The following is a 26036-nucleotide window of genomic DNA, read 5'->3' on the forward strand; positions in this document are numbered from 1 at the left end:
TCCCAGATTCACCTCCCCCTCCCCAAGTCCCGTGCTCCTCCTCCCCAAACCCCGGCCACGCCAGCCCATCCCGGAGGGTAAAGCCAGCCTGCTGGGGTCAGCGCTTCTACAGCTACTGGGACGTCTCATCTGTCTGCTGTAGCGTTCAGTCTTCGCCGGAGAGTTCTCCGTGTCCAGGCCGTGGCAGGTGGGGCGGGAAGGACAGCCCGGAACAGCCATTCTCTGCCCATTTCCGCTCCGACTGGGAGAGACGGAGAGGAGCCAAAGAGGGGGGTTGGGAGGGAGCGCGAGACAAAGCGGTGGATGCGGCTTCAGCCTCGCGCTGTGCTAGGTAAGAGAGTTACACCGTTCTGCTTCTAAGTTTTCTCTAACCTCAGGCTCTCGCATAACGTCCAGAGTTTCCCGAGGTGCAGACACGGCTCGTAAAGCGTGTTTCTTGTCCTCTCCCATCTTGTCCCGTGCGGGCAGAAAGTTTTCCTTCCTCCACCCTGGTGTCGCACATTGTCCTGGTGTTTGTGCTTGAGGCACTGAATGAACTTCAGGCTTATTGGGATGGTCAGCTTTCGTTTTATGCGTAACGGCACGAAGCTAGTAAACTTTTTTTTTTTTTTTTTTAGTTTAGTTTTGGTGAAAATAATTGTTGGGACGTGAAGACTCGGTGGAACTGTCTGGAGGGGAATAGCATGGTTTCTCATTCTTTGGAGGTTCCCCTCTGACCCCCACGCCTGCTGGCTGGGAATCAGCCTGGGATCACTTCGCCTTCCTAGTTCCTTCCCCTCCCCCCTGCCATGTTGAAACTGAAAGGAGGAGTGGGGTCAGGGGTGTGTCCCGTCGTCACCCCCTTCCTCCCCCCTTTGCAGGAGAACAAGCCGCCCTCTTTGGCTGCGGCCCCTCCCTGTCTTCTTCATTCCTGGAATTGTTTTATCTTTGCGTTGTAGCCCTGGCTGATGAGGCCTCTCAGCTCCTGCACGGGCAACAACCGCTAACCCTAAAATTACTTTACACCCAGCCTATTCCCGTAATGTAACCTCAGCTCGCTCGCTCCCCCTTTAAGCAAAATTAGAAGTATAATGTTATGCCATAATAATATTCAGGTGTGTTACAAGGTAGCAGTAAGCAAAACCTAATGTTAGAGCTCCGCCACTCCCTGCTTCTTGTCGTTGATCAGTCGGAGCCTAGGAGCCAGCTGGAATCATTCCTCTGGTTTTGTTATTGCTTTCATAAGGAAGTGGATATTGTGTGGACTGTTAGCAAAGTTTTAACTTGTGCTGATCAAAGGAAAACGGGGCAGAATGATGATTTCAGACAATGGAAGTAATTTTTTTTATGTCCAAGAATTTTATTGGTTTTAGAAAAAGATAAACAATTTATCAAGTAATAACATCAACTGTAACACAGAATTCAAACAACAAAAAAACCTGCAAATCAAAATAGTAAATCTTAAGTTACCTAAAATTATAAGATTTCAGATAATTATCCACGAGACCAAATTTTAGCAGTAGCACATCTCATCCATTTTGTCTGCAACAGAGGTTTCAAATTTATGAATCTGTAAAATTGAATGCCACCAAAAAGTAGAATTGAGAATAGAATTCCAATGCATAAGAACCAGTTTCAGCGCAGCAACAACTAAAATGTTCAATATTTTTTGTTGGGAAACATCTAATTGATCTGGGAATAGCACAGAACCAAACATAATAATTGAAGGAGTAATTGGACCCTGTACAGGAAGAATATTTGAGATAAAAGACCACACCTGACACTAAAAGTCATAAGTTATTCTGCGATCAAAGTTCATATGAAGCAAGGTACCAGTGTGCGAGCCACAGAGCCAACATTTGTTGTTATTCGAAAGACCAGCTACCGCCAATTTATGAGGAGTCCAAATCGCCCAATGATGAAAGAAATATAATGACTGCACGTAGCTGACCGAAGCTATAGGCCTATTCACTTTAGACCAGAGAGAAAACCACTGATTGGGTGATACCTGAATTTGAAGATCATTTTCCCATACTGAACATAGGCTTAGTTTGCTGCTTAAACACTTTTGTATTAAAATTTGTATAATTGTGATACAACATGGCCTTTGTAACAAATTCTAGAGAGGAAATCATATATAGGAGATGACTTTTACATTTAGGTTACAGAGATCTTTGTTATGGGTTAGGCAATGTTTAATCTGGAGCCACTTAAAGTACTGGCTGACTGGTAAAGAAAAGCTAGAACAGAGATCCTCAAAGGGAACAACTGAATTACCAGAATACACGTGAGCAATTGTCCTTATCCAATTTTTTGCCCAAATTTTCCAACATATAGGCTGCTTATTAATTTTGTTTAGAGGGTTGCCTCATAAGTTCATGCAAACAAGAGAAAGAGGAAAGAATATTATTTTTCAATCGTTCTGGAATAAATAATGGCAAGAGATGGGGACTTAAAGAAGAGCCCCACATCAGTTGCTCCATTGCTAACCAAACCGGTTGAAAATGTAGAGGTTTTATCAACCAGTATGATGCCTGACCTAAAATGAGTCATAACATAAAATAATCCTTTTCTTAGATGTTTCAGAGAAAACATAAAATTATTAGTTTAAAAGATGCACTTAGTATTGGGAAATATGGTAGGAAATCTCAAATGCAGTTCACTGAAAATTCATGTATCACGAGATGTTTACACTAAATTGGGCTTTAGGCAAACATATTCTTCAGGACCCCCCTATCAAGGATTTAAGTACATAAGCATTGCCAAAGTGGGACAGACTGAGGGTCCATCAAACCCAGTATCCTTTTCCTTCCACCAGTGGCCAGTCAAGGTCACAACTACCTGCCAAGTTCCCAAAAGAGTAGAACAGATTTTCATGCTGCATATTCCAGGAAAAAGTAGTGTATTTAGTCACTCCCAACACCTTGCAAACCCACAGTCACTTTTCGTGCTCCTGCCACCCTTCCTAAGTCCTCCATTTATGGTCTTAGCCTAGCAGATGCCCCTTTTGACTTTCATCCTTTAGCTTGGGTACAAACATATTGTAAGCCCCTCAGTGACTTTTAAGGAGATACATAATGGTATTCTGGACTGTTTCTATGCTGATGAGGTTGAAACCATGGTCAGCGACTGGCAACTTTCACAGTTCATCAACACTTGGTTTTGATGTTGCAGATTACTGTAATGTCCTTTAGAGTCTACCTTTGATAGCATTAAAGTTTACAGTTCAAAATGTTCTTGTCCATTTTAGTAATTGGCATCAGATATTATGAATATATTTTGCCTAAAAAAATTTACACTGTTGGCCAACTGAATCTTGTGTATGATTGAAGGCTCTTTGGATGATTTTTATAGGTGTCCAGAGATTCCACTACCTTTGGCTATGTGTGAGAGTCTTGCGATCCCGAGATCAGTGTTCATTGACAAGTTCATCTCTTTAAAAACTGCTAATTTAGCTAAAACTTGCAGTGGTGCTTCATGCTACCTTCCTTCCATCATATCCTTGTAAATGTATGATAAGATTGGGAGGGACAAATGTTTTCTTTTGTACCTGCAGCTGAGTTCATTCCTAGATAAGAAGAAGATCTAGGTTGGAAGGAGTGATTTGAATTTGGGAAGTCTAGGCTCCTGTTAATTCCTTTGCTTATTTTACTGTTTGCCTTTTTTTTACTATTTTCTTAGTTATTCCCTTATAATTGTGGTCTAAGGAAGATTTTTTTTTTTTTGTTACTTGTTAAATTTTTCTATTTGTCGCTTTTTGCATTTCTGGATCAAGAGATAAATCTTGTACTATATTTTCTGAAAAGATAGGTAACAATAAAAAAAACCCTTCACTGTCAGAGGCTGTTGTAGAAAGCCATGCAGTACAGCCGTGTGTCTTGTACTATGAGATTAGTGAGAAAATATTGTGTTGATGGAGATTCAAAGTGTGTAGACTTGCTCACTAATCAGGGAAAGCCTGCTGGACCCTTAGCATAGAACTTTTATGTGCGTGCCTGAAAAAGTTAGTGGGGTGGAGGAATCTATATAAATAATTCTCACCCAGGGAAGCACTGCCCGTCACCACCACTCACTGTCACTCCACCACTCACGCACCACTCTTAGACCCGCCCCCAGCCACGCCTCTTCCGCACATAATTCGCAACCCCAACGTTCTAAGTGAAGCTGCAACTTCCGGAATGTGAGGCGGCATAGATCGGAATGTGTCCCCACAAGTGTCTGCCCCACCCTCGCGTCCGAACGTCGTGACGTCCCCATGACATCCGAACAGCATCTCCGCCCCCGCCCTCGCGTCAAGATGTCATGACGTCGAGGACGGGTGAACATAACACACACTACAAACGCTGCGACCGCTGCTATGCCGACGCAAACCCCTTACAAGCAACATTGGCACCCGCCCCGCCCTCGCGTTAACACGTCGAGACGTCGAGGGCGGCAGAGGACTTCCACAGCCTTAATCCGCGCTGCCGAGGACCGCGAAGGGGACAGCAAACAAAATGCAGCGGCACTAGGTAAACAAAGTGGACTCCTTCCTCCACCACTTCAGACACAACAGACGATTACCATTCTAAGCAGGAGTGACATCACTCCCGTTGGCAGGCAAGGAAGCAGGGAGGGAAGGGGGGAGGAGCGACATCCTGCCACACACTCTCATTCACTCTCTCTCTCTCTCTCTCTCTCTCTCTCTCTCTCGCACAAACACACTGGACCACAATCACTCTCTCTGTCCCAAACACACACTTCCATCTGCCAGGGAGAGAAGAAAGGGAGCCACCCTGGGGGAGGGGGGCCACCCTGGCATACACTCTCATTCCACACACTCTATCACAAACACACACTTCCACCTGGGAGGGAGGGGGGCCACCCTGGCACAAAATCCCCTTCAAGACATTCATTGCACAAAACAAATACCTTGCTAGCGCCTGTTTCATTGCTCTCAGAAACGGGCCTTTTTTACTAGTAACTTAATGGTTAGCACAGTGAGCTGAGAACCAGGGAAACTGGATTCAAGTCTCGTTGTGGCTCCTTGTAACCCTGGGCAAGTCTCTTAACCCTCCATTGCCACATGTATTTAAAAAAAAAAAAAAAATCAAAAACTTAGATTTTGAGTCCAGTCGGGACAAAAAGTACATGTATTTAATATGTAAAAACTTTGGTTGTCCCACAGGAAGGCAGCATATCAAGAATCTAAAACATAAATATGAACATTCCTGGAGGAACTCTGCAAAAATTTAAAAATTATACACTGTATTTTAAAATTTCACATCTTTTGCAGAATTTCTGTGATTTAAAGCCTGACTCCTCCCTGCTTAGGCATGACACCCTTATCTTCAGCTTTCTCTGTCTCCTCTATTGGCTTGAGACCCGTTTCAGTGCTCTCTATACCTTGTGCTTTTTCTTCCCTTTTCTTCTGCTTCCTGGTCTCTTCCCTTGCTTGAGTCCTGCTGTAGCAGGGACATGAAACTGATTGTACATTGGGCTTTTTCCTCCTGTTGTTGCCTGGGGTGTCTAACTGTTGATTTTGAATCACACAGCTGTATGGTGCCTGGCATAGTTCAAATAAGGAGTTGGGCACAGGGCAATGGAGGGAAGGTTGTTCTCTGAGGGCAAGCTGGCTGTTGTATTTATATCTAGGTGATGTCATCTGACGGAGCCCAGTGTGGATGCTGACTGGCGAGTTGTAGAAATTTTTAGCTGTGTCCCACAGTGCATGCATTGGTGCCTTCCTGTCAGCGCGGGCTCTGGTCCCTCAGTGTTTGTTTTTTCACGGAGCTTGGCGGACACATCTGTGTTCTCAGTGTGTGTATTTTTTCTGGTCTTTGCTCTAGTGGTTAGTGCAGTGGACTTTGATCCTGGGGAAATGAGTTTGATTCCTACTGCAGCTCCTTGTGACTCTGGGCAAGTCACTTAACCCTCCATTGCCCCTGGTACAAAAATAAGTACCTGAATATATGTAAACCGCTTTGAATGTAGTTGCAAAAACCTCAGAAAGGCGGTATATCAAGTTCCATTTCCCTTCCCTTCCCGTGCAGTTCATTTTTTACTTTAACGTTTTTTTCAGTATTTTTAGTTCTTTAGGTTTTTTGGCACCTCGAGTTTTTCCTTTCATTTTTGTGACCCGTTAGGCCTGCTTTAGGTCAGAGTACCAACTTCAGTTTAGCCTCTGCCCCTTTTTTGGCTCAAAATTGAGGAGTTTAGCTTGGCTGTGATTCTTTTTATGATGTCTCGGAAGGCCCCAGTAGCATCTAAGAGGTGCACCCAACATAATTAGGTGATTCTGTTTTAAAAATGCAGTTGACGGGGGGGGGGGGGGGGGGGTGCAGGTCCATCAGGAGAAACTTTTTGGCTTCTCAAAGACTGGTGCATTGACATCGGCACTGGAAGTATCGACCTTGATGGCTGCAAAGGTGGCTATACCCACTGGAAGTGCACCATCATCAAAGAAGGTCTTCACCTGTCTTGACATTGTGCGCTGAGAGTCAGCCTTGGGACCGGTCAGCATTGGACTCTACACTGAGGGCACGTATGGATTTGACTTCATCCTCGTGGTCTTTCAGGGCCAATGAGGATGAACATCGGGGGAAGCACAAGCACTGATAGTGCACGGTGCCAGGAGCACTGGGGCATTGACATCAATCACTGAGAGGAGCACTGAGAGGAGCACCCCCCTCTTTAGAAGAGGCGCCAGTGTGTGAGCCTAAAAGCAGCCAGGTCCCTGCTTCTGGTTTGATACTGATGCCTTCTCAGGCTGCCACCTTACCAGCTCCCCCGCCTTTGCCAATACCTTCCTTCGATGAGCAGTTTTGAATCATGCTCGGGGAGGAGATGGTGCAGTAAAAGACCGCCTGGGCATCGAGGACACATGAGCCAGCAGTGGATCATACCAAGCTTCTCTGAGGATCCTATATTTGTGCAGACATCTTTGGCACCAACTCCTCAAAGGGTGCAGAACATCAACCTCAGTGGATATGGTACTGCTCTTGACATTGGGGGAGAAAGCTTCCCCAGAGTCTGAAAGTAGGGTCGTACCTCGGCACTCTTTGGAGCGAGGACTTGGTTCCTCTGAGCCAAGGCATACACATGCTCCCAGCTTACCTGGAGTATGAGGAAGAGTCTGATTGGGACTGCTCATGGGAATCGGAGTAGGACCCACATTTCTTCTTGGTGGAGGAGTTGTATGGTATTTCCTCTGATCCCTACCCACCTCAGAGACAAAAATCTCCATCTGAGGGTCTTTTTTTCACTGGCTTTGTCAAGGAGATGGCTTTGGCCATCCCATTTAAGTTGGATACAGAGGAAGAACCCAGGGCAGAGGTGTTGACTGTCCTGGACTATGAGCCTTCTCCTAAGAAAGAGGTCATAGTACCATTGCACCCTATCCTTAAGGATGCACTGACTTAACTGGGCATCTTCTCTCTCACTGCAGATAGTACTAAAGAGGGTGGCTATGCAGTATCATTTGTAAAAGGCTCCTGGAATCCAGAAGGCCCAGTTGCCACACCACTCTCTGCTGGTTGAATCTGCCTTCAGATGAGCTATGAGCTCCAGGACTTGTGCTTTGGCCACCCCCAGGTAGAGAGACCAGGACTCTGGATTCATTTGGGAGGAAAACATTTCAGGCATCGATGCTCATTGCCCCCATCCCATCTTATCAGCTCTACATGAGCAGTTCCTGGTCCACAGTAGTCTGGTGGACTGTCTCCCCCAGGAGCAGGCCGCTGAGATTCGCCAGCTGGCCAAGAAGCAGTTGGAGTGTAGAAAATATCTGGCCAGAGGGGCTTATGTCATTTTTGATGTGGCATCCAGACTCTCTGCCATGAGTATGGGGATGGGCGGACTCTCACGGCTGCATGTGTCCGACCTGGAATTGGCGGGTCTGGAGAGATTAGTGGTCATCACATTACAAGTGGTCACTTGTTGGGAGACAAAGTAGAAGAGGTCGCTGATTTCATCAAGAAACACACAGATACTATCTATCTTGGCTGCACCCTCCACCGCTCGGAGGTTTTCCAGTGGGCCTAGGCAATGATTCTATTACTCGGAAAGGTGTAGGTTTGTGATCCCTTCCTGTTCTGCACAGCAGTCCTAGGGCCAGTATCCACGGGCTTGCCAACCCCATTCTCGGCACCCCAGTCGCTTCAAATAGTCTGTCTCGTTATGCCCTCCATTAGTGGTAGAAACCACCAAATTGCCCACCACGAATGCCAGGAGCATAAGAAATAAGATGGGAGAGTTAGAATATATTGCACTAAATGAAAAATTAGATATAATAGGCATCGCTGAGACCTGGTGGAAGGAGGCTAACCAGTGGAACACTGTAATACTGGGGTACAAATTATATCGTAGTGATAGGGTGGATCGAATTGGTGGAGGGGTAGCGTATATTAACGAGAGCCTTGAATCAAATAGATTGAAAATTCTGCAGGAAACAAAACACTTCTTGGAATCACTGTGGATTGAAATTCCATGTGTAAAGGGGAAAAGGATAATGATAGGAGTGTACTACCGTCCGCCTTGCCAGGATGAACAGACGGATGCAGAAATGCTAAAGGAAATTAGGGAAGCAAACAAATTGGGCAACACAATAATATGGGTGATTTCAATTACCCCGATATTGACTGGGTAAATGTAACATCGGGACACGCTAGGGAGGTAAAATTCCTTGATGAAATCAAGGACAGCTTTATGGAGCAGCTGGTACAGGAACTGATGAGAGAAGGAAAAATTCTAGACCTAGTCCTTAGTGGAGCGCATGATCTGGTGCGGGAGGTAATGGTGCTGGTGCCGCTTAATAACAGTGATCATAATATGATTGGATTTGATATTAGCTTTGAAGTATACATAGGAAATCAAATATGTTAGCGTTTAACTTTAAAAAAGGAGACTATGATAAAATGAGAAGAACGGTGAAAAGAAAACTTAGAGGAGCGACTGCGAGGGTCAAAAATTTACATCAGGCGTGGATGCTGTTCAAAAACACCATCCTGGAAGCCCAGGCCAAATATATTCCGTGTATTAAAAAAGGAGGATGGAAGACCAAACGATAGCCGGCGTGGTTAAATAGTGAGGTGAAGGAACCCTAGAGCTAAAAGAAAATCCTTCAGAAAATGGAAGAAGGAACCAACTGAAAATAATAAGAAATGGTATAAGGAATGTCAAGTCAAATGCAAAGCGCTGATAAGGAAAGCTAAGAGGGACTTAAAAAAAAAAAAAAGATTGCGTTGGAGGCAAAAACACATAGTAAAAATGTTTTTAGGTATATTAAAAGCAGGAAGCCGGGAAAAGAATCAGTTGGACCGCTAGATGACCGAGGAGTAAAAGAGGCGATCAGGGAAGACAAAGCCGTAGCGGAGAGATTAAATGAATTCTTTGCTTCGGTCTTCACCAAGTAAGATTTGGGTGGGATACCGGTGCCGGAAATGGTATTTGAAGCTGATGAGTCGGAGAAACTTAATGAATTCTCTGTAAACCTGGAGGACGTAATGGGGCAGTTCAGCAAACTGAAGAGTAGCAAATCTCCTGGACCGGATGATATTCATCTCAGAGTACTGATAGAACTGAAAAATGAGCTTGTGGAGCTATTAGAAATATGTAATTTATCCTTAAAATCGAGCGTGGTACTGGAAGATTGGAGGGTGGCCAATGTAACGCCGATTTTTAAAAAAAGGTTCCAGAGGAGATCTGGTAAATTATAGACCGTTGAGTCTGATGTCGGTGCTGGGCAAAATGGTAGAGACTATTAAGAACAAAATTACAGCATATTCAAAAGCATGGATTAATGAGACAAAATCAACGTGGATTTAGTGAAGGGAAATCTTGCCTCACCAATCTACTATATTTCTTTGAAGGGGTGAACAAACATGTGGATAAAGGGGAGCCGGTTGATATTGTGTATATGGATTTTCAGGAGGCGTTTGACAAAGTACCTCATGAAAGACTCCAGAGGAAATTGGAGAGTCATGGGATAGGAGGTAGTGTTCTATTGTGGATTAAAAACTGGTTAAAAGATAGAAAACAGAGAGTAGGGTTAAATGGTCAGGATTCTCAATGGAGAAGGGTAGTTAGTGGGGTTCCCCAGGGCTCTGTTTTAACCTAGAGATGGGAGTAACTAGTGAGGTAATTAAATTTGCTGATGACACAAAGTTATTCAAAGTCGTTAAATCGCGGGAGGATTGTGTGAAATTACAAGAGGACCGTACGAGACTGGGAGACTGGGCGTCTAAATGGCAGATGACGTTTAATGTGAGCAAGTGCAAAGTGATGCATGTGGGAAAGAGGAACCCGAATTATAGCTACATCATGCAAGGTTCCAAGTTAGGAGTCACGGACCAAGAAAGGGATCTAGGTGTCGTCGTTGATGATACGTTGAAACCTTCTGCTCAGTGTGCTGCTGCGCCTAAGAAAGCAAATAGAATCTAAGGTATTATTAGGAAAAGAATGGAAAACAAAAATGACGATGTTATAATGCCTTTGTATCGCTCCATGGTGTGACCGCTGTGAAAGATCCTTTCCTCCGCCCGAGGGTCTTCGGGATCTTGCCTCCACCTTGGCCACTCAGCCTCCCGGCCCACTGCAGCCCACAGGGCAGAGCTCAAAGAAAATAAACTCCAAAAAGGTAAAAGTCACCAAGCTCCTTTATTGTCAGGGATTCACAGTCCAGTAACTTTCAAAAGGAATCCTGCAGCTCTTCAAAACAGTTGCTCCTGTTTTTCTCTCAGGGCCCAGGTACAGCAGAAACACAAACACGTCCCCTTCCAGCTGCTGCACAAATCAGTTGGAGCCAAATTAACAGTCCCCACAGATAGGTTCCTCTGTAGTCCAACTTCACACCCCCAAAAGAATCCCTGTATCTTGTCCACCCCCACGGGGTTTCTGCAAACAGTTCAAAACACACAGTTCTGTGGGCTTCAGCCCACAAAAAGGAAAAAAAAAAAACACTGTAGCTTACTTCCCCTCCCCCACACAAAAGAAGGTTTGTTTTCCCCAACAGTTCAAAATCCACAGTGCTTAGTGCCTTAGCACTCAGTTCAGACACGCAGTCTCTTCAAGGAACACAGCCTGAACTCTTTAGGGAAAGAGGAAAAGATCCCCCCCCTTTCTGGGTCACTCTATTACTTCACTGACCCTTCTCCCGCATGACCTTTCCCCTTTCCACTTTCAGCCCAGCTGACACACCAAGAGTTCACCTGGTTTTTCAGTTTAGCTTTCAAGGCATGAGCCCAGGCAGAAAGGTCCATGGGTTCCTCAGAGCCTGCCTCCTGCTCCTTCTCTCCAGCAGCTTGCCAGTCCATGGGCTCATTCTCCTCTACTCTGGGCAGCTGTTCCTTTCTTACTTGATTATGTTCCAGGTGCCTCCTCCCGGGGAATGCTGGGATCAATAATCCCTATACCAGGATTTTCCCCGGAGATGCTGGGATATGTCCTTCTCCCACCTCCATTTTCTAGTGGGCACTACCTTTTCCCTTCTCTCTCTCTCCCCCCGAGGAATGATTAAAGGTAAGGCTCTGCTCTGTCTCCCTCGGCTCTTGAGCCTCCTTCCTTCTCCCCCCTCCACTTCCATCTGTTCAAAACCCTTATCCTCCCCTTCACACCGCACCTCGAATATTGTGTTCAATTCTGGTCGCCGCATCACAAAAATATAGTGGAATTAGAAAAGGTGCATTGAAGGGCAGCGAAAATGATAATGGGGATGGGATGACTTTCCTATGAGGAAAGGCTAAAGCAGCTAGGGCTCTTCAGCTTGGAGAAAAGGCGGCTGAGGGGAGATATGATAGAGGTCTATAAAATAATGAGTGGAGTTGAACGGGTAGATGTGAAGCGTCTGTTTATTCTTTTCAAAAATACTAGGACTAGGGGGCATGGGATGAAGCTACAATGTAAATTTAAAACAAATCTGAGAATTTTTCTTCACTCAGTGTGTAATTAAACTCTGGAATTCATTGCCAGAGAATGTAGTAAAGGCTGTTAGCTTAGCAGAGTTTAAAAAAGGTTTGGACGGCTTCCTAAAGGAAAAGTCCATAGACCGTTATTAAATGGACTTGGGGAAAATCCACTATTTCTGGGATAAGCAGTATAAAATGTTTTGTACATTTTGGGGATCTTGCCGGGTATTTGTGACCAGGATTGGCCACTGTTGGAAACAGGATGCTGGACTCGATGGACCTTTGGTCTTTCCCAGTATGGCAATACTTATGTACTAGATGATGGCAGAGAAAGATCTGTACGGTCCATCCAGTCTGCCCAACAAGATAAACTCGTATGTGCTACTTTTATACGTATACCTGACATTGATTTGTATCTGCCATTTTCAGGGCACAGACCGTAGAAGTCTGCCCACCGCTAGCCCCGCTTCCCAACCACCGGTGCTGCTACCCAATCTCTGCTAAGCTTTTGAGGATCCATTCCTTCTGAACAGGATTCCTTTATGTTTATCCCACGGTTTTTTGAATTCTGTTACCGTTTTCATCTCCACCACCTCCCGCTGGAGGGCATTCCAAGTGTCCACCACTCTCTCCGTGAAAAAATACTTCCTGACATTTTTCTTGAGTCTGCCCTCCTTCAACCTTATTTCATGTCCTCTAGTTCTACTGCCTTCCAGTCTCTGGAAAAGGTTTGTTTGCGGATTAATACCTTTCAAATATTTGAACGTATGTATAATATCACCCTTTCCTCCAGGGTATACATGTTCAGGTCGACAAATCTCTCCTCATACGTCTTGTAACACAAATCTCATACCACTTTTGTAGCTTTTCTTTGCACTGCTTCAATTCTTTTTACATCCTTAGCAAGATACGGCCTCCAAAACGGAACACAATACGCCAAGTGGGGCCTCACAGTCTCTCAGCACAAACAGGTGCTTGTAGAGGAAATCTCTGCCATTCACCATGCCAATGTGATCGAGCCTCTACTACCAGGGAAGGAATTCTAGTCCAGGTACTTCCTTGTGCCCAAAACGACAGGGGGATTTTGTCCCATCCTAGACCTAAGGGCTCTAAACAAATTCTGGTCAAAGAAAAGTTCAGGATGATTTCCCTGGGCACCCTTCTCCCCATGATTCAGGCAAATGATTGACTATGCTCTCTGGACCTAAGGGACGCCAACACCCACATTTCAATACTTCCTAGTTACAAGAACTGGCTCTATCTCGGATATCACTTTCGGAAATGCCACTACCAGTAGTGCGTGCTGCTGTTTAGCCTTGCATCAGTTCCTAGGGTATTCACCAGATGTCTTGCAGTAGTAGCAGTGCATCTATATAGACTGAAATTGTATGTTTTTTCCTACTGGGACAATTGACTACTCAACTACTCGGGTGTTGAAGTTACTAGGGTTCGTTATAAGCTACCCAAAGTTCCACTTACTCCCGGTCCAGCAATTGGAATACGTAGGAGCCCTGCTAGATATTTTGCAGGCTTGGGTCTTTCCTCTAGCTGGGTGGACTCCTTTTTAACACTCACCTTGCAGCTTCGTGCCAGCAAGCAGGTTATAGCTCAGCAGATGCTGAAATTGATGGGCCACATCAACAATGCATGCACCAGAAATCTAAGCAGGAATCCAGGCCAAAGTATCAGCCTGCCTGTCTGACATTTGCTGCCTGGATGTCTCACTGCCATCTGAAACTAAACATGACCAAGAATGAGCTTCTTATCTTACATAGTAACATAGTAGATGATGGCAGAGAAAGACCTGTACGGTCCATCCAGTCTGCCCAACAAGATAAACTTGTGTGTGCTACTTTGTGTATACCTGACCTTGATTTGTATCTGCCATTTTCAGGGCACAGACTGTAGAAGTCTGCCCAGCACTATCCCCGCCTCCCACCACCGGTGCTGCCACCCAATCTCCGCTGAGCTTCTGAGGATCCATTCCTTCTGAACAGGATTCCTTTGTTTATCCCACGCATTTTTGAATTCCGTTACCGTTTTTTATCTCCACCACCTCCCGCGGGAGGGCATTCCAAGTATCTACCAGTCTCTCCATGAAAAAATACTTCCTGATATTTTTCTTGTCTGCCCCCCTTCAATCTCATTTCATGTCCTCTAGTTCTACCCCTTTCCCATTTCCGGAAAAGGTTCTTTTGTGGATTAATACCTTTCAAATATTTGAACGTCTGTATCATATCACCCCTGTTTCTCCTTTCCTCCAGGGAAAGGGAAATGGGACTTGATATACCGCCTTTCTGTGGTATTTTGCAACAACATTCAAAGCGGTTTACATATATACAGGTACTTATTTTGTACCTGGGGCAATGGAGGGTTAAGTGACTTGCCCACAGTCACAAGGAGCTGCAGTGGGAAGCGAACCCAGTTCCACAGGATCAAAGTCTGCTGCACTAACCACTAGGCTATGTGAACAAGTCTCTCCTCATACGTCTTGTAACGCAAATCCTATACCATTTTTGTAGCTTTTTTTTGCACCGCTTCAATTGTTTTTACATCCTTAGCAAGATACGGCCTCCAAAACTGAACACAATACTCCAAGTGGGGCCTCACCAATGACTTGTACAGGGGCATCAACACCTCCTTTCTTCTGCTGGTCACACCTCTCTCTATACAGTCTAGCATTCTTCTGGCCACCGCCTTGTCACGTTGTTTCGTCGCCTTCAGATCCTCAGATACTATCACCCCAAGATCCCTCTCCCCGTCTCTACATATCAGACTCTCACCGCCTAACACATACGTCTCCCGTGGATTTCTGCTCCCTAAGTGCATCACTTTGCATTTCTTCGCATTGAATTTTAATTGCCAAACCTTAGACCATTCTTCTAGCTTCTGCAGATCCTTTTTCATGTTTTCCACTCTTTCAGGGGTGTCCACTCTGTTGCAAATCTTGGTATCATCCGCAAAAAGGCAAACTTTACCTTCTAACCCTTCGGTTAGCTATCTCTCTCCTTTTCAATCTGTTCAAAATTCTGCTGCACGACTTACATTTCGCCAGCGTCGCTGTGCTCATATTAGCCCTGTCCTCAAGTCACTTCACTGGCTCCCTATCCGTTTCCGCATACAGTTCAACCTCCTCTTATTGACTTATAAGTGCATTCACTCTGAAGCTCTTCAGTACCTCTCCACTCTCATCTCTCCCTACACTCCTCCCCGGGAACTCCATTCACTGGTTAAATCTCTGCTGTCTGCACCCTTCTCCTCCACTGCTAGCTCCAAACTCCGTTCCTTTTATCTGCACCATATACCTGGAATAGACTTCCTGAGCCAGTACGTCAAGCTGCATCTCTGGCAGTCTTCATATCTAGTCTAAAAGCCCACCTTTTTGATGCTGCTTTTAACTCCTAACCCTTATTCACTTGTTCAGTACCCTTATTTTATCATTCTCACCTTAGTAATTCTCTTATCTCTTATTTGTCCTGTTTGTCCTAATTAGATTGTAAGCTCTTGTCGAACAGGGACTGTCTCTTCATGTTCAAGTATACAGCGCTGCGTACATCTAGTAGTGCTGTAGAAGTAGTAGCATGTCACTCCCATGGCATGTCTCCACTTGGAGAGAAGCGCAACTTCCCAGTGGTCTCAAGCGGCAGGGAACCTAGTGGATGTCATCCAGATCCTTCCAGGGGTTGACTCATACTTTTCTCTGGACAATTCAGTAACATTTGATTGTGGGCCGACTATTTCCAAATTCCACCTCAGAAGGTGCTAATGATGGATGCATCCAACCTGGGCTGGGGAGCTCGTGTGGATGGACTTCACACCCAAGGGACTTGGTCTGCTCAGAAAACAGATCTTCATATCGATCTCCTCAAGCTTCAAGCCATTTGGAATGCTCTAAAAGCTTTCAGTGATCGACTACACAGCTAAATTATTCTAATTCAGACAACTAGGTTGCAGCGTTTTATATGAGCAAGCAGGGGTGTACGGGATCCTACCCACTGTATTGGGTGACAGTTGGCCCTCCTTCACGGGATGGCTATCTGTGCCACATAACTTCCAGGAAATGGAAAACTGCCTGACAAAGAGACTGAGCAGGGTTTTGCAACCGTATGAGTGGTCTCTCAATATGGGCATAGCCCACAAGATCTTCCAAGCATGGGGTGCCCCCTTGTATCTTTTTGCCACTCATCTCAACAACAGAGTCCCCCAGTTTTGTTACTGGCTCAGATAATGCAGCAGACTAGCATCGGATTCCTGTCTTCTCTAGGTGTATCCTCAATACCCTTCATAGAAAAGACTTGTTGGAACTCAAGCACAATCAGAACTATAATCCTAATTGTGCCCTGCTGGTAAGAAATATATGGTTCACTCTTCTGGAGTTATCCTCCGAAGATCCCTCATCATGCAGAATGAGGGATCTGTTCTGCTTCCCAACCTCCAATACCTGGCCCTCACGGTTTGGCTGTTGAGAGCGTAGAATTTGAAACAGGGGGCTTGCTGGCTTCCCAGAAAATACTCCACTAAAAGATGTTACTCTCTTATCATGGGGGAGGCAAGATGGTGGCTGAGAGGGAGTGTTGAGATTCAAAAGTTTCTTTCTTTTATGCTTAAGAGGAGGGGCGGGCAACGTGCTGATCCTGCGGCGCAAGTCTCGCCAATTGTGGGGTCTTTGGATCGCTTTCTCCTCCCAGGAATGGCATCGGGTGCTATACCTTCGCAGCTGGAAGGAGTGGGGAAAGGCGAGCCACGCCTCCACTTAGAAGCAGAGACATCGTTAAGCCCCAGAGTACGGGCTCCATCTCCCATGCCGGCGGATACACCGAGAAGGGGCCAGGAAACCTTTAGTACCTGAGAGGCGATAGGGCTTCCTGGTGTGGGACCCAGCTTGGAGAGAATACCGCTGACTATATCCGCACAAGCAGATGCGGATCAACAGGGAAAGAACGCTCATGCTGAAAACCATCTGAGGAAGGTGACACTACTTCCAAAAGAATCGTTGATAGTCCTTGATTCAACAAGTAAGTTACTTTTACTTAAGAAACCAGAAACAATTACCCTAGAAGTAATTTGTGAACCCCTTATGGGTCTGGAAATTTCTTTCTCTCAAAAACTCTCACCTTTAATTCAACAATCCCAGATCTTATCAGGAAAAATACCAACATTAGAGGAAAATATGTTAACTATGGATAAAACGCTGGAGACTAATACAAAAGACATACAAATTTTCTGACAAACCCAAGTTAACTTAAAAAAAAATTTATATCTTCAGAATAAAATAGAAACTCTGGAAAATCAGCAGAGATCCAATACACTGCGATTGATAAATTTTCCTAAACAGGTTTCAATTGCTCCACTTATAACTTTTAAAAGATATATGACAGAGGTTCTGAAGATACCTGAACAAGTACACCCCCCATCTCAAAAATTTACTATTTAATACCTTATACAAAAAAGGAGATGGGCCAGTTGGCTGATGAAGGGGCTGGAGTACTTTTTTTTTTTGTTTTTGTTACATTTGTACCCCGTGCTTTCCCACTCATGGCAGGCTCAATGCGGCTTACATATTGTATACAGGTACTTATTTGTACCTGGGGCAATGGAGGGTTAAGTGACTTGCTTTTGACACTGAATCTGAATTTAACACAGACCTTGGAAGATGATAACTCGGGCTTAATACCAGCAACTCTTATATTGACGTTTGTTTTACAACCTGACAGAGACTGGGTTTTGAAACAATTTTTCCTTCATAGAGATCAGCTTTTTTTGAACTGTAAAGTTAGAATGTTTCCAGATGTTTCTAAAGCGACCCAAAAGAGGCGTCAATAATTTCTTAAATTACGCCCAAGAGCAATACAATTGGGCGGGTCTTTTCTGGTTGAATTTCCCCTGCAAGTGTGTAATGAAATTAAATTCTGTTAAATATGTGTTTTTTGATCCTAAACAAAAAAAAGAACTAAACAACTTAGTTCTTTTTTAGATTCCAAGATAGTTGTGACTCCTCCTGTACAACCAAGAGCAGTAATTACATTGACTCCGTAATTTAAGAGGAGAAATCTTGGGTCTCCCTCTAGCCTCCTATTTTTCTTTTTGATATAGTGGTATGCCTCCATTCAATTGTAGATTAAAGATGAATAATAAAATATATAACTTCTTATCTTTTTCTCTTCTGTTTTTCTTGATATTGCTTTAGTTTTTGATAGTATGGCATTCCTAATAGAAATATCTCATTTTTTCCTGCAACAAGAGTTGTTCTTGAATTATTGTATATTTTTTCTTTTCAAAATTTAAAAAAAAATGTTACTCTTTTTAAGTGGAGGAGGTTTGCCTTAGATTCCCCCCCCCCCCCCCCGCCACACTTGTGCTGCACAAAAATTGCTTGATTGCTTCCTTCACCTCCCTGTCTTGTTTGAAAAAAAACAGCTCTTAAGGGTTCATCTTAGTGTGGTGTGGTTAGTGCTTACCATCACCTTGTGGGAGGTTAGTCCATCTCTATACAGCCTCTAGGTATTTCATGAGAGGTTTGCTTTCACAAAACCCCCATCAAACCTCCATCTGTGTCATAGGATCTCAATGTTGTCCTCACCAAGCTGATGAAAGATCCTTTTGAGCTACTTGATTTCTGTTATCTGATGTATTTGACCTGGAAAATTGTGTTTCTGGTTGTGGTCACGTCAGCTCCCAATTGTAGGCAGTACTAGACAGGTAATCACTCATATAATGATTACTCTGGACACGTTTGGCTAGGGATACGAGTACCTAAAAGATGGCCTGGCTAGGCTGTCTATTATGAAAGACTAATGTGAATGTGTAAATACATATAGGGGACACAGAGAAGAGAGATGCTGAATATGGGGAAAGATAGGGACGGGGACAAACTTTGTCCCCGCATCATTTTCTACCGTGTACCCCTGTCCAGCAGGTTACATACGGTCATCGGAATGAGGGGCCTTGTACTTGTAGTAGCCTCGCTAACGAGTTAAACTGGCATGCCCTCATACATGGCTGGCTGTGCAAAACTTGCCTCACAGTTTCACACAAGATACTGGAGACACTGTCTCTGTGAAGCTCTTTCCTACATGGCATCCCAGGAGATAACTGGCGGGCCAAAGCAAGTAAACATCATGTCCTTGAAAGATGCCAGCCAGCACAATGCTTCCAGGAAGAACTGCAGAATCCATTTTTGTAGCAGAAAAGATGGTTCATGATGTAGCCAGGCCTCATGCTGCAGAATACATAGTGCTTCAGAATAGATGGTTCATGTTGTAGCCAGGCTGTAGGCCCACCAATGGTAAAGGCCAGGGAAACACCCCTACTAACTTCAAGCCCTAGTAGCTGATCCACTTTAAACTAAGTTTCACCACTATAGAGTAGTTCTCTGACACTACTGAAGGAACTTAGGGTGTGTGCAGAGTTCCATCTTAATCAGTCGATAGTTCTGCCAACATTTTCCCCCAGTCCTCATGCCCATCCTGGCGAGTGTACTGCATACTTTGGACTTCAAGCGAGCATTAGCCTTCTATTTGTAGTGGGCTAAAACCTGTAGACAGTACACCCAACTCTTTTTTTTTTTTTTTTCTTTTGACCCAAACAGAATGGGGGTAGCCAAACACACAGTTTCCAATTGGCTAGCAGATTGCATCTCCTTTACTTATGCCCAGGCTGGGCAGACTCTGGAGAGTCATGTCAAGGCACATATTGTCGGAGCCATGGCTAAGTCTGTCCACACATTCCCATCTCATTACTGCCTTGAGCAGTCTACCCTACGTGACAGCTAGTTTGGTCAGTCAGTCCTGCTGAATTTGTTTGTTGTCTAGAATCCAACTCCACCACCCCCCGGCCCAATTTTGTTCTGTTCAGGCTGCAGCTCCACAACTAGTACACAAATTGTTTTAGGTTGATTGAGTACAGGCCTTGACGTTTCGAGTTCCTTTTGTCCTAGCATCATTGATCTTCAGTGAGACTGGTAGCTAGGGATTCCCAGATGTGAGAATACGATGGTCTGTTTGTCCTTGGAGAAAGCAGTTACTCACCTGTAGCAGATGTTCTCTGATAAGGCCAAGTATTCTCACATATCCTTCCACCTCCCCTTGGAGTTGAATTCTTTAGCCTGAGCTTGTGGTAGGGCTGGACCTGATGTTGGACATAGGGTGGGAAGGCAGCGCATATACGGTGGGACATTGCTAGAAGTTTTACAACTTGCTAGTCAGTGTCTACACTGGGCTCCATGTGGCATCACCCAGATGTGAGAATACTTCTGTCCTCAGAACACCTGGTACAGTAACTTTTCTTTTGTAAACTAATGTTCTGTTGCTTCTCACTTGCAGAGCGAACAGCAGAGTAAGAGATCTGAAGGAGGGAGTTTATAAGTGCAGCTATCTCCTTTATTTTTTGGCTCATGTAGGTGCTTTCTTCTAGCCGTGTGAGTTGCTGCTACTTCCTGTTTCTGTGACAAGTGCAGAATTGTGTACAGTAGGGGAACTGGGTTCAAGTTCTGCATTGTGCAGAATTTGTCCAGGAATACCTCTTGACTTTGCACCCTAAACCAATGATCAGTTTGCCTTTTTTAATGCATTGTCTCTCAGAATGCTACAGAACAGTTCACTACATAAAATTATACAGATGCATATCAATAAAATACAAGCCCCCTGTATCACCCATTCATACTCCAAACGCAGCCACAACAGTCATGTCCTACGGTTTTTGTAATTACAACGTATCATTAATATCTTTCAATTGGAGCTTATTCCAGAGTGCCAGACCCACTCATGAACATGACATAGACATGGAGCAAATCAGCTGGAAGAGAGGACACTGTATTATACCCACTGTTTTATATTATTTATCCTTATTAAAATATAAGAACTGTAGTTAAGATGTGCTATGCTGGGTCAGGCTAAAGGTCATTTTGAGTCAGACGTGTTCTCTTGACCGTGGACGTTTTTGATTGCTAGAAAGTACTTGGCTTCCTTAGCGTCCCTCCGGACCAGCCCAGAATGATTGATGGATTCTGCATGCCTATCAGCAAGTGGAGACTGAGAAGACTGATTTTGAGGCAGCCAATAAGATCCGTGCTCAGCCCCTTGGAAACCTCAGTATTCTTAGTTTTCAGCAGGTGGTAGATGTGGTGAGCTCGTTGGTCTCAAAATGTCTATGCTGTTTTCTAATTTCTGTTAGCTCAGGTAAATGCACCTATGTCTTAGTCTAATAAGTACATAAGTAGTGCCATACTGGGAAAGACCAAAGGTCCATCTAGCCCAGCATCCTGTCACCGACAGTGGCCAATCCAGGTCAAGGGCACCTGGCACGCTCCCCAAACGTAAAAACATTCCAGACAAGTTATACCTAAAAATGCGGAATTTTTCCAAGTCCATTTAATAGCGGTCTATGGACTTGTCCTTTAGGAATCTATCTAACCCCTTTTTAAACTCCGTCAAGCTAACCGCCAGTACCACGTTCTCCGGCAACGAATTCCAGAGTCTAATTACATGTTGGGTGAAGAAAAATTTTCTCCGATTCGTTTTAAATTTACCACACTGTAGCTTCAATTCATGCCCTCTAGTCCTAGTATTTTTGGATAGCGTGAACAGTCGCTTCACATCCACCCGATCCATTCCACTCATTATTTTATACACTTCTATCATATCTCCCCTCAGCCGTCTCTTCTCCAAGCTGAAAAGCCCTAGCCTTCTCAGCCTCTCTTCATAGGAAAGTCGTCCCATCCCCACTATCATTTTTGTCGCCCTTCGCTGTACCTTTTCCAATTCTACTATATCTTTTTTGAGATACGGAGACCAGTACTGAACACAATACTCCAGGTGCGGTCGCACCATGGAGCGATACAACGGCATTATAACATCCGCACACCTGGACTCCATACCCTTCCTAATAACACCCAACATTCTATTCGCTTTCCTAGCCGCAGCAGCACACTGAGCAGAAGGTTTCAGCGTATCATCGACGACGACACCCAGATCCCTTTCTTGATCCGTAACTCCTAACGTATCATCTGTGCACTGTTTTGGTTATCTGCTGGCAGAGGCTGAGTCCCACATGTGTTCTCTAATGCCTCGGGGGTACTACACTCGGGTGGCCGGGTCTCTCCCCCCTCTTATCCCCGAGCTTTCCCTGTATGCCCGAGGGCTCAGTGTGGACTGTAGTTCATTGCTGGCCTTAACCCCTTCGAGGGAAGGCAGTTTGCAGAGCCGCAGGGAATAGCCACTATGATATAAAAAAAAAAAACAGGCAGGTGCAATGGCTTTCCTGCTGTCATGGCTGTCTCCCTGCAGGGTCTTGGGCTCGGGAGCATGTTATAGTTTCTCTTCCTCTGTTCTGGTTTGGGTTCAAACACCAGGTGGTTGTTCTGGACAGGTGTTAGTTTAAAAACAAAAAAAAAAGGAACCATGGGGTTCCGTTTTAAACAAACGATGTGGAGGCATTGAGGAAGCAGTGCCAGTTTTCAGTATGGTGTCAGCGGCTTTCTGGCTTTCTACACTTCTTGGGTTTTTTGCGGGGAAACTCCGCCATTTCGTTTGTAGCTGTGGAGGTGCAGCGCAGACCTTTCTAATAGCAGTCTGCTATTGTTCCGGAGGCCTACGGTAGTGCTACGAGGTCTCCTCTGGAGGGGGGAAGATTCCCTCTGCATTTTGTGCTGTTAATTTGAAGGGTGAACAGCGATTGCAGAATGAGAGGTTTGAGTGTGCTAGGGCGGAATCTCTCTCTTTTTTTCTTTTTTTTTTTTTTCTTTCAGCTGCTTTATAGTGAACAGAGCTACAGTGCAGACTGCCATGTTTTGTGTTTGTCTGGAGCAGGAGGGTCCAGTACTCTGTCCTGTGGTTTACCTTTCCTTGCATCGAAGCTGCCAGAATCTGATACAGTATGAGTGTAAATAAAACTCTCTAGTAAGGATTCTTTTCTGATGACCATATTCTGTGTATGCAGGATAAAAGAATTTCTCTAGATTCTGGGTGTTGCAAGAACGCAATATGCTGTTTTCTCTGGCATCTAAATGAGGCATGGAAACGGTCTGTACTTCTCTACAGTTTGTAGGGTGCACGGACAATATCTAATATTTTTTTTCTAGAATTGGAAAGCTGCAAGGACATAAGCTATTAGTTTTATACTAGTAAAGTTTACTTGTTGATGGTGTCTCGTTTGCCTGCTGAAAGCAGACTAATGCAGACACGAGTTATTTAGTATTTCTCTGGTCTCTATATAATGCCAGGGCATGATCTAATGTTTCTCACCTTACTGTTGGAAGATCTCCTTACTTTCTCTGGTCTGCTACATTAGGTGCTCATCTCATTCCTGAGTTACGTAGCGAAGCACTATCTGTTGAACTGTTACGTTCCCTGTAGCCCAGTGGACTTTTTGAGGCTGGTTCTCCTATTCTGTCACGTTCTTTAAAAAAAAAAAAAAATGTACACTTTAGAAAAGGCACAATGTATGTCCACCGGAGATTGTGACAACATGTCAGTTTCTCATATTTTTCTGTTTCTGTGGGTCTATTCTCAGGAGGACCTTCTTTTAGCCTTGAGGAACCATATGGGTTTTTTTCTCCTTCAGTATTCCAGATGTCGAGGAATATCTGTAATGTTTGTTACTTGCTGTTGTGTATTTTGCACTGATAGTTTTCTATCCAAATGATCCTACTGAGATGATAGTTTACAGTTTGTTTCTCTACATACCTGGTGTATCAGTGGTCTTTCCTCAGCTGTTTGCAAGAATTTATAGCTGTCATTTCGAGCCAAAGCTTTTTTTTTTGTGGGCTCATGGTTTCCACTTTCTCTCCATAGTTCGTATAACAGTATTCTTTTTTCCAGCGGCACAAGTTTGCTAGCTATCACAGCTTGCGTATATTGCCATTAGTGGATTTTGATTCACTTTCTCTTGCTTGTTTATTATTTTTTCTTCTTTGTGATCTTATTTCTCCTTGGTGACCTCATTTTCTTTCACCATTTGAAGCAACTAGCTTCCTTCATGTTCTTCCTCTCTGAGATCCTCAAACTCTAAATCATTCAAAGGCTTCTCTTTCTCAGCATGCTGCCTGCAGCCCTAACTATCTCCTGTGGTGGTTATTGCATCCTGCGTGGCTTAGCCTCACTAGGGGTTGCTACCTTCAGTATTTCTCTTACATCCTTCCTGTGCTCTGTTTAACCCTGTCCAGCTGAGATCCTACAGTGCGGGAATGGTGCACTAGGACATACTGTTTCATCTCTCATTCCTTCAGTCAGACACGTTTTTGGTGGCCATTCTTGATCATTTTGTCTTTTTTTTTTTTTTCCTGACTCCTACAAGTTTCCTGGTGGCTTCCTAATGAGTTGGGAACTCCCTAACATAAGATGTTAGGCATTTCTGCAGATTTCCTCCTGTTGGACTCGCAGAGTAGTTAGCTGTTTTTTTTTTTTCCCCTTTTTTATGGAGGTCGGTTGGCTTCCTTTATCTGTTATTTTCTAGGAATTGGGAGTCTGAGGATGCCTTTGCTCCTGAGATCTCGGCTCTGTCACTACTGAGTAGTTGTCGAGATGGGAGGGAGTTCCGCCTAGCCCTCACACAGTCTTCCTTACTTGGTTATGCTTCCCATCTTGGCTTCTCGGTTGACAGTGGGAATTTTCTGGAGCTCATTTTTCTCTTCTGCCAGTCTCTTGGCTAGGCTGGGATGACTGCTGTGATTCACTTGCGACATTATGAGTGGTGTCTTCTCTTTGGGAACTGACGCTGGTCAGGGAGGCCCCTGTGTGTCTGCTCTCTGTCAGAGCGGCAAGATCGGCGGTCTCGATGTGCTTGTGAGTCTTCTAGTTTTTTTTTCTTGAGGGATGATAAGGCACAGTTCCTGGATTTTCTCATGTTTTTGGTTTGATCTCCTAGGCCGTATTCAGTTATTCTTTGTATCGGTAGTTCTGTGACTCACAGTTCTTTCCAGGGCTAACTGGGTGATGTACAGCCTTTTGATGCCTTCTGCCTTGTTGCTGATGGACCTGTTTTTTTTCAGACACTGGGTATTTTCTTCTGTTGTCTTAGCTCGGATGCTTGCTCTTGTCAAAGCTGTACTTCTTTGGCTTTTGTCTTAGTTTGGGATCCCTTGGACATCTCTCCTGTACCCATGGACTGGTCCACTGCCATTCAGCGGTGCCATATATACGTTTAGTATTTTTGGCTGGGGGGAATAACCTTATTTTCCCTTTCAGGTGGTTACGCTGGCTTCTTCGGTTTGCTCCTTGAGTGACTCTCTGCAAATCTTTCTGAGACTGTGTGGTCTTATTGCGACAGTGTTCGCCTCTTTTTTTGTCTCCTGAGTGACTTTCTTTGTGGTTTCACTTGTATGCTTCTTCTTCCTTTGTGCGCGTTTCTCTCCCCTCTTCAGAGCCATTTTATGGACGAGTTAGGGGGCCTAGATGATCTCTCTCGCTCTGTTTCTTCAGAAAGTCTGGTCATTTCCAGTTTATGCTCCTTATTCTTCTAGTACCTGTGTGGGGTTTTGCAGGCACTTCATTGTTCAAGAAGGTTGGCAGGGCAGTCTACATAGTACCTGCCTCTGCGTGATTGGGGGAGAGTGCTTAGTTCAGGAGTTACCTTGCATGTCCATTGTTTGATATTTTGACAGGTCTTGTCCTGCTGTCTTGGTGCACAGTTTCTTCCTTCTGCTCGTTCTGAAAAAATTCAGGTCTCCAATTGACAGGAGCATTCTTTGGCAACTCTGACGAGGCATATTCTAGGTTTTGGTATTCTAGTGCTCAGATCAGCTCATGAGTTGGACAGAATTACATCTGGTTGCTCTTTTAGCGGCCCACGTGGCAGGAACTGAGCTCTAGAATTTGGGTGTCTTGGACATCGTTATTTGTTATAGAAGGACAGATGTCCAGGTGTGTCAGGTCTCAGTTTTCGTTTACAGGGATCTGGCAGTGGTTCTAGTTTGGTCCCTCCCGTGGTTTACTGCTCTGGTACTTCCTATCAGTCATTCTTGGCCGGCCTGGAGAGCCGCTAAGGAAGGAAAAATTAGGTCTTATTTGCTAATTTGCTTTTCTTTAGTCCCTCTGACCGGCCCAGATACCTCCCTATTTGGTATCCGATTTGTTCTTGGTGATAGTTTCATTCGCTCTTGTCTTTGTGGGGAGCTCTTTGATTAAAAAAAAATGTCTATATTTACAAAGAGATCAATTATTCAACCATTTCTACGCGGTT

At 44.5% G+C, this 26036-nt stretch overlaps 1 protein-coding gene across 1 annotated transcript in view; it reads left to right on the plus strand.

The window, feature by feature from the left end:
- The first annotated feature begins 8 nt into the window (after positions 1 to 8).
- The window catches only part of CTNNA1 (catenin alpha 1), a 449363-nt gene continuing 423335 nt past the window's right edge, over positions 9 to 26036 (plus strand). Inside the window, exon 1 of the mRNA XM_030212635.1 lies at positions 9 to 331. Coding sequence (XP_030068495.1) covers positions 304 to 331 — 28 coding nt within the window. The 5' untranslated portion in view covers positions 9 to 303. The remainder of the gene's footprint in view (positions 332 to 26036) is intronic.

Source organism: Microcaecilia unicolor, chromosome 8, assembly GCF_901765095.1.
Source record: "Microcaecilia unicolor chromosome 8, aMicUni1.1, whole genome shotgun sequence".
In the NCBI taxonomy this organism is placed as follows: domain Eukaryota; kingdom Metazoa; phylum Chordata; class Amphibia; order Gymnophiona; family Siphonopidae; genus Microcaecilia; species Microcaecilia unicolor.